Raw genomic sequence first — 13,049 nt, 5'->3', positions numbered from 1 at the left:
GAAAGAATTCTTGGGAATTTTGTAACACTTGTAGTTCTTTTTAATCGTTTTAAATCGTGCTTACGTCAAGAGGTGTGCAATGTGAGCCCCTGGTGATCTTACCCCAGCCTCTCAAGATGTGATCTACCCTGCAATACCCATTGTTCAGGATCTGACCTGCTGGACCAAGCGTCTATTTGTGGTTTTAAAGCCTTTAACCTCATCTCACTGACAGCAGACAGGATCTGTAAGGGCAGGGCATCGCACAACGCTGCCCGCTACACTGGCAGCATTGTGAGATGCCCTGCCCTTACAGATCCTATCTGCTGTCAGTGAGATGAGGTTAAAGGCTTTAAAACCACAAATAGACGCTTGCTTGTGGTGTCACCAGTTCACACGCAGCCTCCACCCTGTCACATAATCACTTACCCGATTGTTCATATTAACACTGATATTGGATCTGGGAGGAGCAGACACAGCAATGCTCTCGATCTCTAACAGCTTCCTTTGCACTGCAGAATCTTCATACTCTGGAAGAGAACAGCATGGTGCAAGGGCAGGCATTACAGTAACTGCAGGCAGTGCAGCAGCAGCTAATCCCATCAAAGGAATGACTGCAACACTTTTTGTCTTAAATGAAATCGGTAGTTTTGACAGCAGTTCAATGTGTAGATGTGGTCTTGGAAGATTGTTTTTACTTGCACTCTGTGAGAGTGTGTCTATGTGTCTGGGGGGGAGTACGAGAGATGAGAAAGTTCTTACCGCTCGAAGCCACATTCTCTTCTGCGTTTTCACTGGACCCCTCCTCTTCAGGCATGCCTGTCGTTGTCATGGTAACGGGCACCCGAATGACCTCGTCAATGCGAGTCTCCAACAGGTCCGGACTGTCTAGCAAATCAGCAATCAGGGGCAAGCTGCAGCGAGACACAGGCGTGCACAAAGACACAGCATTCACAAAGGAGCACATTTCAAATGCACAAAGGGGCCTTACACAATACGAACTATGTAGAAATACTAAAAAAAACTTGGTAGATACATTCTCACATTGACAAATATTTGAACTCCGAGTCTCCAAACGTATTCCATGACTAACAGGAGGCACTGAGAAATTCTGAGACTAACGGAAGACTGAAATGATTTTCTTAGTGTGTTCAAGAACTCCAGGATCCATCAGAAGCCCATACTGTGGACTGCTGCTTTTACAGCAATTACTTATGTATTCAAGTTATATTTATATCCATGTGTGGAACTTATCTTGCTTGGTCAGCAAAATGTTATTAAAAAGGTTAAAATGAGTTCTGTCAGTTAAATATTTGATTGATACCAATATATAATTATTATTATGGCTTATACATTTAAGGGTATAGCTGTTAAATCTGCATGTATGATTGTTCTATGTATTCATCTAATAAACACCATTATCTTAGATATTGTAATTATTTTATTTTTTGTTAAAATTACAAAAACAAATCTAGAACCCAAGCAACGAATAGCAGGCTGCGTGTGTGTCTTGCACACTGGGCTCTGCAGCAGGCTGCTTGTGTATTTTGCAAATTCGCTCTCCTTGCCTATATTGGTGCTCTCGCTGCTGTTTGGATCATTAGAAACTTAAGACAAAAAATGAAACAAATAATTCAGATGCTGTTGGATTATTTGTGCCAATAGCGAACTGATTAACTGTCACCCAGGTTTTGTTTGTAGTCTGTCGAAATTTGCAGTAAATTAAAAAACGTAGTCCTGCCAATCTTCCCGTACGGCACATCTGACTTACCTGGGAATCATGTGTGACCAGAGCCAATGCCCGCAACATGCTGTTCCAGCTCTGTGCATGGATCTTCAATACACGCTGGCAGGATTACACAGTGTACAGGCACATACAGAAAGATTCCACAGCACACAACAGCATTCATGCTACATGCAGAGTCAGGACTCTGAAGCTCAGAGCAGTTTCAATCCCAGGTGCAGCAGTCATTCGGAGGCTATGTGCTTGTAGTGCTGGAAATGCACAGCAGAGGGCGATAGGGGCAATCTGAGCTCCACATCTCTCAATCCCTGATCCCCTCACAGAGTGACAGGAGGATCTGAGCTCCACATATCTCAATCACCGATCACCTCACAGAGTGACAGGAGGATCTGAGTCTCCACATCTCTCAATCACCGATCACCTCACAGAGTGACAGGAGGATCTGAGCTCCACATCTCTCAATCACTGATCACCTCACAGAGTGACGGGAGGATCTGAGTCTCCACATCTCTCAATCACTGATCACCTCACAGAGTGACGGGAGGATCTGAGTCTCCACATCTCTCAATCACTGATCACCTCACAGAGTGACGGGAGGATCTGAGTCTCCACATCTCTCAATCACCGATCACCTCACAGAGTGACGGGAGGATCTGAGTCTCCACATCTCTCAATCACCGATCACCTCACAGAGTGACGGGAGGATCTGAGTCTCCACATCTCTCAATCACCGATCACCTCACAGAGTGACAGGAGGATCTGAGTCTCCACATCTCTCAATCACCTCACAGTGACAAGATCAGAGGTCCACACGTGGAACACAAGAGACATGAGCTGCAGTAAATTTTTCTTAAGTCGACAAGCATCTTTAACACCTGGGACTATCACCAGACATCTGATTGAACTCTGCTTTGCTGCCGAGTTCATTAAACTGTACCCTATTAAATTCAAGTCACTTCTGTAATGCTTTCAAAGACACGTTCTGTACTTGAGACAGAAAGTTTGGAGAGATCTAACTTTCATTAAGCTCAAGTTATGTTTCTTGAGAGCTACTTAACCTGGTAAAACTTTCAAACACAACACCTGAATAGTGTTTTCTAATTAATGTTAAATACATTTTCTAGTTTCCCAGATAATTAGAGACAGAGAAAACCAGAGGGATATCAGCTATCCTAGTGGGCATTGAATGAATTTTCCGGTGTTAATCTGAAGTGTAGCCCACAACTGTAAACTATATTATGTTGTTCAACAATTGATCAGATTGATGCAAGGGGTGACATTGTCTTGGTCTATCTGCCTAGATTATTTGCAACCAAAAATAACATGAAACAAATCATCATCATAAAAAAAAGCCAACACATACCATTCTGTAAAATGTGTAATGTTTCTATTTAACAAAAAAAAAAAAACAGTTTTATTAAAAGGCACAATTCATAATATAAGGGGAGAAAAGGACTTTAAAAATAAATCTCATTGGATCTGAGTCAATTTAAAAATCCATCGATTGATTTCTAAAATATATTTTACTTCTACAGAGAACTATTTAAAAATTGTTAATTTTTTTTTTTGTTTGTTTGTTTTTTAAAATCGACAATTTATTGCACATACGAACAAATGAAACCCTTACATAGATTTCCACACAACAAAAACAAAAAACTACATCCCAAAGCCCCTGAACCTGTGCTGCCTTCCTGCTCCTCTCTCATCACACACTTTGTCTGATGACCTTTAATCTCAGCTGTCCTGAAAAAAGCTGTTCAATTCCTCAGTCTCTTTAGGCATGAAACACAAAGCACACTTTGTTTGTTTTTTTCTCCAGCATGCCATAAAACAGATGGATCCAGCCCTGTTCCCTGAGCTCAGACACACGCAGTGGAGGATCTGGCTGGGACGTGGCTCTCACGAGAGAAGGTGCCGTCAGTGAAAGGGAGGCCTGGATGGGGGGTGAAGGGAGCGTAGAGTTCATGGTTAGCTTGGGAAGGAGGGAGGTGAAAGATACAGGAGAGGAATGGGGAAGCAAATACAGCAAGACAGGTCAGAGGAGAAACAAAGGAGGAATGTATTGAAGGAGGGATACAGCATGTTCCTTTAACAAACTACAATAGAAAGATTACTTGCCACTAAATGTTTTACAGTTTCCTTGTTTTTTTCTTTCCACTCAAAACAGCAGGCCCGTTAACTGATCTAATAAATGTGTGTGTGTGTGTAGCGGGCAGGATTGTGTGATACACTGTCATTACAGACTGCGTCTCCTGTCAGCGAGATGAGATTTGATGTGTGTGTGTGTGTGTAGCGGGCAGTGTTGTGTGATACACTGTCGTTACAGACTGTGTCTCCTGTCAGTGAGATGACATTTGATGTGTGTGTGTGTGTGTGTAGCGTCGTTACAGATTCTGCCCTGTTCCCTACCCGTGAGGAGAGATCACGTTAACAGCTCAAACCACGAATGCAGACAAGCCCGGCCCTGTCGAGCAGTGGTTTAGACGTTGGCTTGCGGTGTGCGGGGTCACCAGTTCACACCCAGCCTCCAACAGGTTAAATTCGGCTGCCAAGTGGAAACATGAGCCCGCCCCCAGTTCAGTGCTGTATGGGGTAAAGGGTAGGGACAGGAACAGCAATTATCTACTATAAAACCAAAGCAGTGGGTCAGATTTCTACTTGGGATCTTAGCATTTACACTTGTGCACATCTTCATGTATTTTTTATTGTAAGAAAATCTGTTTAATTAAGAGGTCCCAGTAGGGTAGACATTTTGTAATGCGAGTGACGGGGGAAAAACAAAGCTGCAAGTGCAAGTCCTGCAATTCCGCTTGGAAGAAGGTTTCCTTGAGGAAACACAAGCGCCCCCTGGCTTGCTGCTTGTGTTATCTTCCTTCACATTGTCATCTGCTGGTTAACTGGATAATTCATCAAGTAACAAAGTTCAACAGAGCAGCTGTAAAGACACACTTAGTGGGGCGAGTGAGTAAATTTACGCTTTGACATGGAAACTACACACAAGTAATACACAGTGTGTGCTTTATGAAAAGAAATATAATTGAAAGGGGCTTCTCAAATTGCTAATGCAAAGGGTTAACTTCTTTTGTTCTTGTCTTTTTTTTACTGTTAAAAGAACACAGCTGTGACATGAAAACAGCAGTAGAAGGAAATTGAGATCAAGAAAAGCTAAAAATAAGTTTCAAAGAATACAAAACATAACATGGATCTATTAAACTAACAGTTTAACAAAAATGTGTTGAACTTTATAGGCGCTGCTGTTGCTTCAATATTTGTTTTAATTTAATTTAATTTATTGAGCAAGCTGGCACGCAAACAGGTTGTGAATCAGAAGAGACAGAAAGCAGCAACAGCATGCAGGATTTTAGAAAGGGGTTAGTCACATTTCATTTTCTTAAGCAAACTCACTCCTTCCACAAGCTTTAGAGCACATAGACATCATTATCGCCCAGAAGGTCTCTTGCACACAGGGCCGCTGGAAGCCAGGACCCTGGACACTGCTGAGGGAGCTGCGTGAGCCAGGACCCTGGAAACGAACCTTGGATTTTGCCGCAACATTGAAAGACAGTGGCTTGCAATACCTTCACAGAGGGAAGGAGTTGAAGGCACAGGAAAGGAGTGAGTGCTTAACCTTTCTTTCACAGCATTTAATGAAGGCATTCAGAACCCATTGAAGAGACGACCCTGTGATTGAGCAAAGCTCAGACGACTCTGGCATTCATAAGCAAGCCTCCCGTGAACACAACCAAACGACTTGCCATTGCAACCCAACCGTTCAAAACAGAGAACCCTTTCCAGCTCAAAACTCACTCATGTTGAATATGTGACATCATCGAAAAAACAAAAAGCAGACAACTATCCATCGGTTTCATCCCCACATCTACCCTGCCCCCCACCCCAAGAAAAGAAAAAGAAATCAGATTTTTCCTTTTTGGGCTTGTTACGAATTCCTTGACTGGAAAGGGTTAATCTATTCTTATCACACTCGAGAAACAAACAACCAGCTGTTCAATTTAACAAAGTTTAAATCAACAAAACATAAAGAAACAGAATCCAGAGCAGTCGCAAGAAGCAGGCTGTGGGTGAGCACACCCTAGACCACACCTCCACCAGAGACAGGAGCTCCGAGGGAACAAGCATGCTCTCGACCACACCTCCACCAGAGACAGCAGCTGCACACCCTCGACCACACCACCACCAGAGACAGGAGCTCTGAGGGAACGAGCACGCCCTCGACCACACCTCCACCAGAGACAGGAGCTCCGAGGGAACGAGCACGCCCTCGACCACACCACCACCAGAGACAGGAGCTGCACACCCTCGACCACACCACCACCAGAGACAGGAGCTCCGAGGGAACGAGCACGCCCTCGACCACACCACCACCAGAGACAGGAGCTGCACACCCTCGACCACACCTCCACCAGAGACAGCAGCTGCACACCCTCGACCACACCACCACCAGAGACAGCACCACGCCCTCGACCACACCACCACCAGAGACAGGAGCTCTGAGGGAACGAGCACGCCCTCGACCACACCTCCACCAGAGACAGGAGCTCCGAGGGAACGAGCACGCCCTCGACCACACCACCACCAGAGACAGGAGCTGCACACCCTCGACCACACCTCCACCAGAGACAGGAGCCCCGAGGGAACGAGCACGCCCTCGACCACACCACCACCAGAGACAGGAGCTCTGAGGGAACGAGCACGCACTCGACCACACCACCACCAGAGACAGGAGCTGCACACCCTAGACCACACCTCCACCAGAGACAGGAGCTCCGAGGGAACAAGCACGCCCTCGACCACACCTCCACCAGAGACAGGAGCTGCACACCCTCGACCACACCTCCACCAGAGACAGGAGCTCCGAGGGAACAAGTACGCCCTCGACCACACCTCCACCAGAGACAGGAGCTGCACACCCTCGACCACACCTCCACCAGAGACAGGAGCTCCGAGGGAACAAGCACGCCCTCGACCACACCACCACCAGGAGACAGGAGCTGCACACCCTCGACCACACCACCACCAGAGACAGGAGCTCCGAGGGAACGAGCACGCCCTCGACCACACCACCACCAGAGACAGGAGCTCCGAGGGAACGAACACGCCCTCAACCACACCTCCACCAGAGACAGGAGCTCCGAGGGAATGAGCACGCCCTTGACCACACCTCCACCAGAGACAGGAGCTCCGAGGGAACGAGCACGCCCTTGACCACACCTCCACCAGAGACAGGAGCTCCAAGGGAACGAGCACGCCCTTGACCACACCTCCACCAGAAACAGGAGCTGCACACCCACGACCACACCCACCAGACAGGAGCGCAGAGTCTGCCGTCAACACAGCTTTAGAGACAACAAGGTAAAGAGAAATCCCATCACCGGATTTGATTCACAGCTGAAAGCATAGAAAGAGGCAACTGCAGAGTAGTCAAAGAACCAGCCCCCACGCTACATGAAATACCTGGATTATCAAGACAAGCGCGTATCATTCAGTGCTGGAGTACATACCTTATCTCAAGAAAATGGGTTTAGTGCAAGCATGTTGTCATATCAAGCTAGAACAAATCATTTAATTATTATGTTATTTAATTCCGTATTACATTTACAATTCATACTGAAATAAGCCTTAATAAAAGACTCAAGGTCTAAAAGAGTGACTGACATGTACAGAGGTGGGTTTAAATATATAAAAAAAAACATAGTTCAATAATAATAATAATAATAATAATAATAATAATAATAATAATAATAATAATAATAATAATAATGGTAGCAGCAGCATTCAAAGAGTTGGTCAGTTCTTCTGCAGTTCAGTCTGAAGTTGGATAGTCTGAACTAGGACAGTCTCTGCAACCCACCTCAGAAACCACGCTGTATGCACTCCAACTGTGCCATGTTCCAGCACTCTCCTTTAAACCTCATTGATTGTGGTTACAAATCACAACAGATTCAGTATACAGCATGATCCATATTTGTGTTCCCACAACGTGTTAGCTTGAACAGGAATTATTTTAATATTTATAGCTCCTAAAAAGAAGTGGATGAAAAGCACATTGCTCAGGTACAGCATGTGAAAACTCATTGTGCTAGGCAGCAATGCACCCACATGACTGGACAGCAGAGCTTCAGGACGTGACTGCGTCTATATTCAAGACTGACTCTCCGCCAGCACTTCTGGTATGTCACGCACTACAGTCTCCTGTTGCACTGAGGCATTGCTTATTACCCAAGGCATTGCTTATTCCCCCCCTTACTGCCACAAACATGGATAGCACACTTTCTGATTCAGGAGAAACAGCATCTAGAGACAGCAGGGCAGCATCTTATTGCTTTAAACCATACAGCGCTCACCTCATCTTCTTCGATTGGCTGGCTCCTGGGCTCTGGGGGAGGGTCTCAATCTCCAGTGGGATGGGCGTGGCAGGCACTGCACTGACGACGGGCAGGGTGGGGCGCTTGTTGAGCACCTGGGGGGGAGGGGGCAGTTTGAGAGCACAGAGGAACATTCACTAGAATAGGAAACACATTCCACTACAACAATGTAGAATTTTATCAATTGAAGTTTCCCATCTATGCTATACTTCACTACAGATGCGTTTCTTTCAAAGTGTTGCTATGGGGATGTCATGCACCCCATAAATTTTATATATATATATATACACACACACATACACACACACACACACACACACACACACACACACGTTTTCTTAATTCTGATCAAAACTGTTCAGCTATGCATTTAATTGCAATGTGTACATATTCCACAAATGCATTAAATGAAAAACACGGTAAAGTACACACCTGAACAGTTACATATTGCATAGACAAGACCTAAACATTTAAAGAGATATCAATGAATTGTTACCTTTGCACCATTGTTCTGATTAAAGACATGGTTCTGTGCTCTGTAAAACAAGAAAGACAAGATTATTACAATAATCTATGAGATGTTGTTAGCTATTGTGATCACAGGAGAGGAGCAAAAATGAGCCCGGCCTTTCATCCCTTATAACCCACACAGCCCTGGCGTGTCAGCTTGCCCTTTCATCCCTTGTAACCCAAGAGCCCTGTCCTTCCTCTGCCCAGCTGGCATTTCCCGTGACCCATGCAGTGTGCATTTCAATGTCTTCCGAATCTGCTAGCATGTTGTAAAGCAGAGTTGAGCACTCACTTCGCGTCTTGATTTCTGCTCCCGTGATGTGCTGAGGGAAAAAAAAAAAAAAAAAAAAAAAGGTTTTATTGGAGATACTTTTTTCAAGCAGTACATCACATGCTAAAATAAACAAAAAAATAAATAAATCAAAATAAGAAATTCAAATCAGTAAAACATTTCAGGCTATATCTTGACTAAATAGTTAGAAAGTATAATAAAAAAAAATATATAAAGCGCTGGCGTGCTCGAGAGCTGCGTGCCTCCGACCTGCTCGTTATTCACAGCGCTGGCGTGCTCGAGAGCTGCGTGCCTCCGACCTGCTCGTTATTCACAGCGCTGGCGTGCTCGAGAGCTGCGTGCCTCCGACCTGCTCGTTATTCACAGCGCTGGCATGCTCAAGAGCTGCGTGCCTCCGACCTGCTCGTTATTCACAGCGCTGGCGTGCTCGAGAGCTGCGTGCCTCCGACCTGCTCGTTATTCACAGCGCTGGCGTGCTCGAGAGCTGCGTGCCTCCGACCTGCTCGTTATTCACAGCGCTGGCATGCTCAAGAGCTGCGTGCCTCCGACCTGCTCGTTATTCACAGCGCTGGCATGCTCAAGAGCTGCGTGCCTCCGACCTGCTCGTTATTCACAGCGCTGGCATGCTCAAGAGCTGCGTGCCTCCGACCTGCTCGTTATTCACAGCGCTGGCATGCTCAAGAGCTGCGTGCCTCCGACCTGCTCGTTATTCACAGCGCTGGCATGCTCAAGAGCTGCGTGCCTCCGACCTGCTCGTTATTCACAGCGCTGGCATGCTCAAGAGCTGCGTGCCTCCGACCTGCTCGTTATTCACAGCGCTGGCGTGCTCGAGAGCTGCGTGCCTCCGACCTGCTCGTTATTCACAGCGCTGGCGTGCTCGAGAGCTGCGTGCCTCCGACCTGCTCGTTATTCACAGCGCTGGCGTGCTCGAGAGCTGCGTGCCTCCGACCTGCTCGTTATTCACAGCGCTGGCGTGCTCGAGAGCTGCGTGCCTCCGACCTGCTCGTTATTCACAGCGCTGGCATGCTCAAGAGCTGCGTGCCTCCGACCTGCTCGTTATTCACAGCGCTGGCATGCTCGAGAGCTGCGTGCCTCCGACCTGCTCGTTATTCACAGCGCTGGCGTGCTCGAGAGCTGCGTGCCTCCGACCTGCTCGTTATTCACAGCGCTGGCGTGCTCGAGAGCTGCGTGCCTCCGACCTGCTCGTTATTCACAGCGCTGGCATGCTCAAGAGCTGCGTGCCTCCGACCTGCTCGTTATTCACAGCGCTGGCGTGCTCGAGAGCTGCGTGCCTCCGACCTGCTCGTTATTCACAGCGCTGGCGTGCTCGAGAGCTGCGTGCCTCCGACCTGCTCGTTATTCACAGCGCTGGCGTGCTCGAGAGCTGCGTGCCTCCGACCTGCTCGTTATTCACAGCGCTGGCGTGCTCGAGAGCTGCGTGCCTCCGACCTGCTCGTTATTCACAGCGCTGGCATGCTCAAGAGCTGCGTGCCTCCGACCTGCTCGTTATTCACAGCGCTGGCATGCTCGAGAGCTGCGTGCCTCCGACCTGCTCGTTATTCACAGCGCTGGCGTGCTCGAGAGCTGCGTGCCTCCGACCTGCTCGTTATTCACAGCGCTGGCGTGCTCGAGAGCTGCGTGCCTCCGACCTGCTCGTTATTCACAGCGCTGGCGTACTCGAGAGCTGCGTGCCTCCGACCTGCTCGTTATTCACAGCGCTGGCGTGCTCGAGAGCTGCGTACCTCTGAACTGCATCTCCCTCCTGGAGTAGCGTCTGCTGGGCCTGCGCTCGAATGAAGCTGACCGTCGCGCTTTGTTGTCCTTCGTTGTCTGGTACTCCGTTTTGCCACTGAAAGCAGCAGCACAAAATGCATGGAGTTACAATGTAGAAGTGTCCCGAAACCCACCGAAAAAGCATCTACTTCTGAACACGTTGCTAAAACACATCTCCACTCATTAAAACCACAACAGTCAACACAACGAATCTCAGCAGTCATAGTTGGTTCAAATATTTTCTTCTAATTCTAAAAAAAACAAACAAAAAAAACAAATTCAAACTAAATTGTTTCTAATCGTACAGCGCATCAAGGGCTCGTGTTTAAGATGAATGGATTGAGAGAGAAAGAGAAATGCCAGGAATGTAAAGGTCATAATCCCTAGTGGAAGAAGTAAACATGGTGTCCAGTTTTAAAATAAGACAAGTTCCAAGATCAGACCAATTTAAAAACCAAACAAACGCCAACTATTACCCTATCAGATCTCGCAAGAAAACCAAAAAGGTAAAAAAAAAAATAAATAAATAAAATAGGATAAAAATAACTAACAAATGATGCACAGTTCACTCTGTGGAGTCCAGCCCTTATTAAAAAGCAGGAGGGCCCACCTGTATCTGAAGCGGGACCCCATGCGAATGAAGCTGGACCGGGCCACTCCTTTTCGGACTGGTCCCCTAAGCCGGAAGAAGGCATGGTGCTCCACGGCACACTTCCACAGGTGCTTGCAAGCCTTGGGATGATCCATGCGGAACACGAACGTGTGCTCCTGCTCTTTCCCCTGTACACAGAGGATTACAATACAATGTACTGGGGCTGCATTGTGACACAGCAGCTTTCTAAAGAACACAACGTTTATTTATTGTCAGTGCCATTTGTTCATGAGGGACTTCTTAAAGCATCAGCGCTTCCACTTCGTACCTCCAGAGGCTGCACACAAACAATGTTGCACTGCCCAAAATCAACAATATACACTACACTGCAGATAGCATTAAATGAAAGACTACAACATTACGATGTTAGGGACTTTCCTGTTCTATTTCTCCACACACAGACATCGTTTACACTTTCCACCTGTTCACACTCACGCTTCTCTTCGTGACTCTGTATCTATCAATAGTGTCTGGCGAGGGGAAAGCTTGTGAACACAGCGTGAGGATAGCTACTTGTTAGAACTTGTTTTTACACAGAGGTGAAATTAAATTTGTACAAATTTAACACAGACCACATAATCTTATAAATACAGTACAACGCCCAGATCATTGAACCGCAAGGGAATTCTTAAGAAAAAATCTCTCAAGATGTGTACTACTTTCCTCTCTGGATTGTATGGGGTACACTCGCAGGTCATATTCATAAAAAAGTGAGCCATAAAATCACCAAGCCCTCTTCAAATACACCTGCACACAGCCAGCCCCTCACTGCAACACAGACCCGTACAGATATTTAAAAGTTAGCAGCTCTGCGTTTTATAAACTGTTCAGTGCTCAGCTCCAGATGTCAGACATGTCTCAGGGGATAGTAGGAGGCGTTTTATTAACCAACGCTGGAAAGCTGCCAGGGCTTCTTACCACGGCAAGCAACCTGCATGGCCCGAGTTAGTGTGCAGAAATGAAGGGAGGGACGGTAAAACACATGGTGGTACAACTGGCATTCTCAGCTCTCTGCTGATCCAAATTCTCTGGTACTGTCCTGGTATTTCGGTTCAATACTGTCGCTGGATGCATTGTTAACAGCATTGGGGATACGCGTATTGCAGATCACCTGGTACAAGGTAGCTTACCTGTAGATTAGTACCTACCTATATTCTGTAATTATTCATTTAAAAATCTCCTTTAATCACATAGACACAGTGACCAGCGTGTGTGGGTTACAGCAGGAGAAGCACCAACTCACATCACATTACCTGCTCATCATCCTCAACCACCACGAGCGTGAGCTTGTGCTTCCTGAAATCCAGCCGGGTTATCTTGGGCCTGGACAAAACAACAACAACGAAGAGCATATTACGAATAAAATCAAGCAGGGACCACGCGTGCCTCGTTCAGCCTTCAACTACACGACAACAATAGCCTTTGAACATTTGTCTTTCTAGATTTTACTGGGTTCACATTGTACACAATCATGGGCGCTTAGAGTCTCTGCAGCCATTGCCTTCCACAAATCACAGCCTTTTGGAATGTTTGAAAACGGACATGCTTCTTGTGCCGTCTAAGGAAAGAGAAAGACCCAGTTGTACTCCGAGATGCTCCGCTATCAAAAAATATATTGGAATCCCTTTGCCCTTTCTCCACCCATTTTACAGACAACTAACTCCAAGCCAACTGCGATAGATCTCCTTTCCAGTTTTAGTTCTCCCACTGTGCTTT

The 13,049-nt window shown here is 46.6% G+C and overlaps 1 protein-coding gene across 1 annotated transcript in view; it reads right to left on the bottom strand.

The window, feature by feature from the left end:
* LOC121322487 (band 4.1-like protein 5) overlaps nucleotides 1-13,049 on the bottom strand; it is a 44,375-nt gene that overhangs the window by 13,942 nt on the left and 17,384 nt on the right. The window contains exons 11-18 of the mRNA XM_041262548.1: nucleotides 12,587-12,656; nucleotides 11,292-11,461; nucleotides 10,651-10,757; nucleotides 8,909-8,939; nucleotides 8,603-8,642; nucleotides 8,086-8,201; nucleotides 742-893; nucleotides 409-509 (exon numbers count right to left, since the gene is read on the bottom strand). Coding sequence (XP_041118482.1) covers nucleotides 409-509; nucleotides 742-893; nucleotides 8,086-8,201; nucleotides 8,603-8,642; nucleotides 8,909-8,939; nucleotides 10,651-10,757; nucleotides 11,292-11,461; nucleotides 12,587-12,656 — 787 coding nt within the window. The remainder of the gene's footprint in view (nucleotides 1-408; nucleotides 510-741; nucleotides 894-8,085; nucleotides 8,202-8,602; nucleotides 8,643-8,908; nucleotides 8,940-10,650; nucleotides 10,758-11,291; nucleotides 11,462-12,586; nucleotides 12,657-13,049) is intronic.

Source organism: Polyodon spathula, chromosome 10 (assembly GCF_017654505.1).
Source record: "Polyodon spathula isolate WHYD16114869_AA chromosome 10, ASM1765450v1, whole genome shotgun sequence".
Lineage (NCBI taxonomy): Eukaryota > Metazoa > Chordata > Actinopteri > Acipenseriformes > Polyodontidae > Polyodon > Polyodon spathula.
This window is presented reverse-complemented; position numbering and strand designations above follow the sequence as displayed.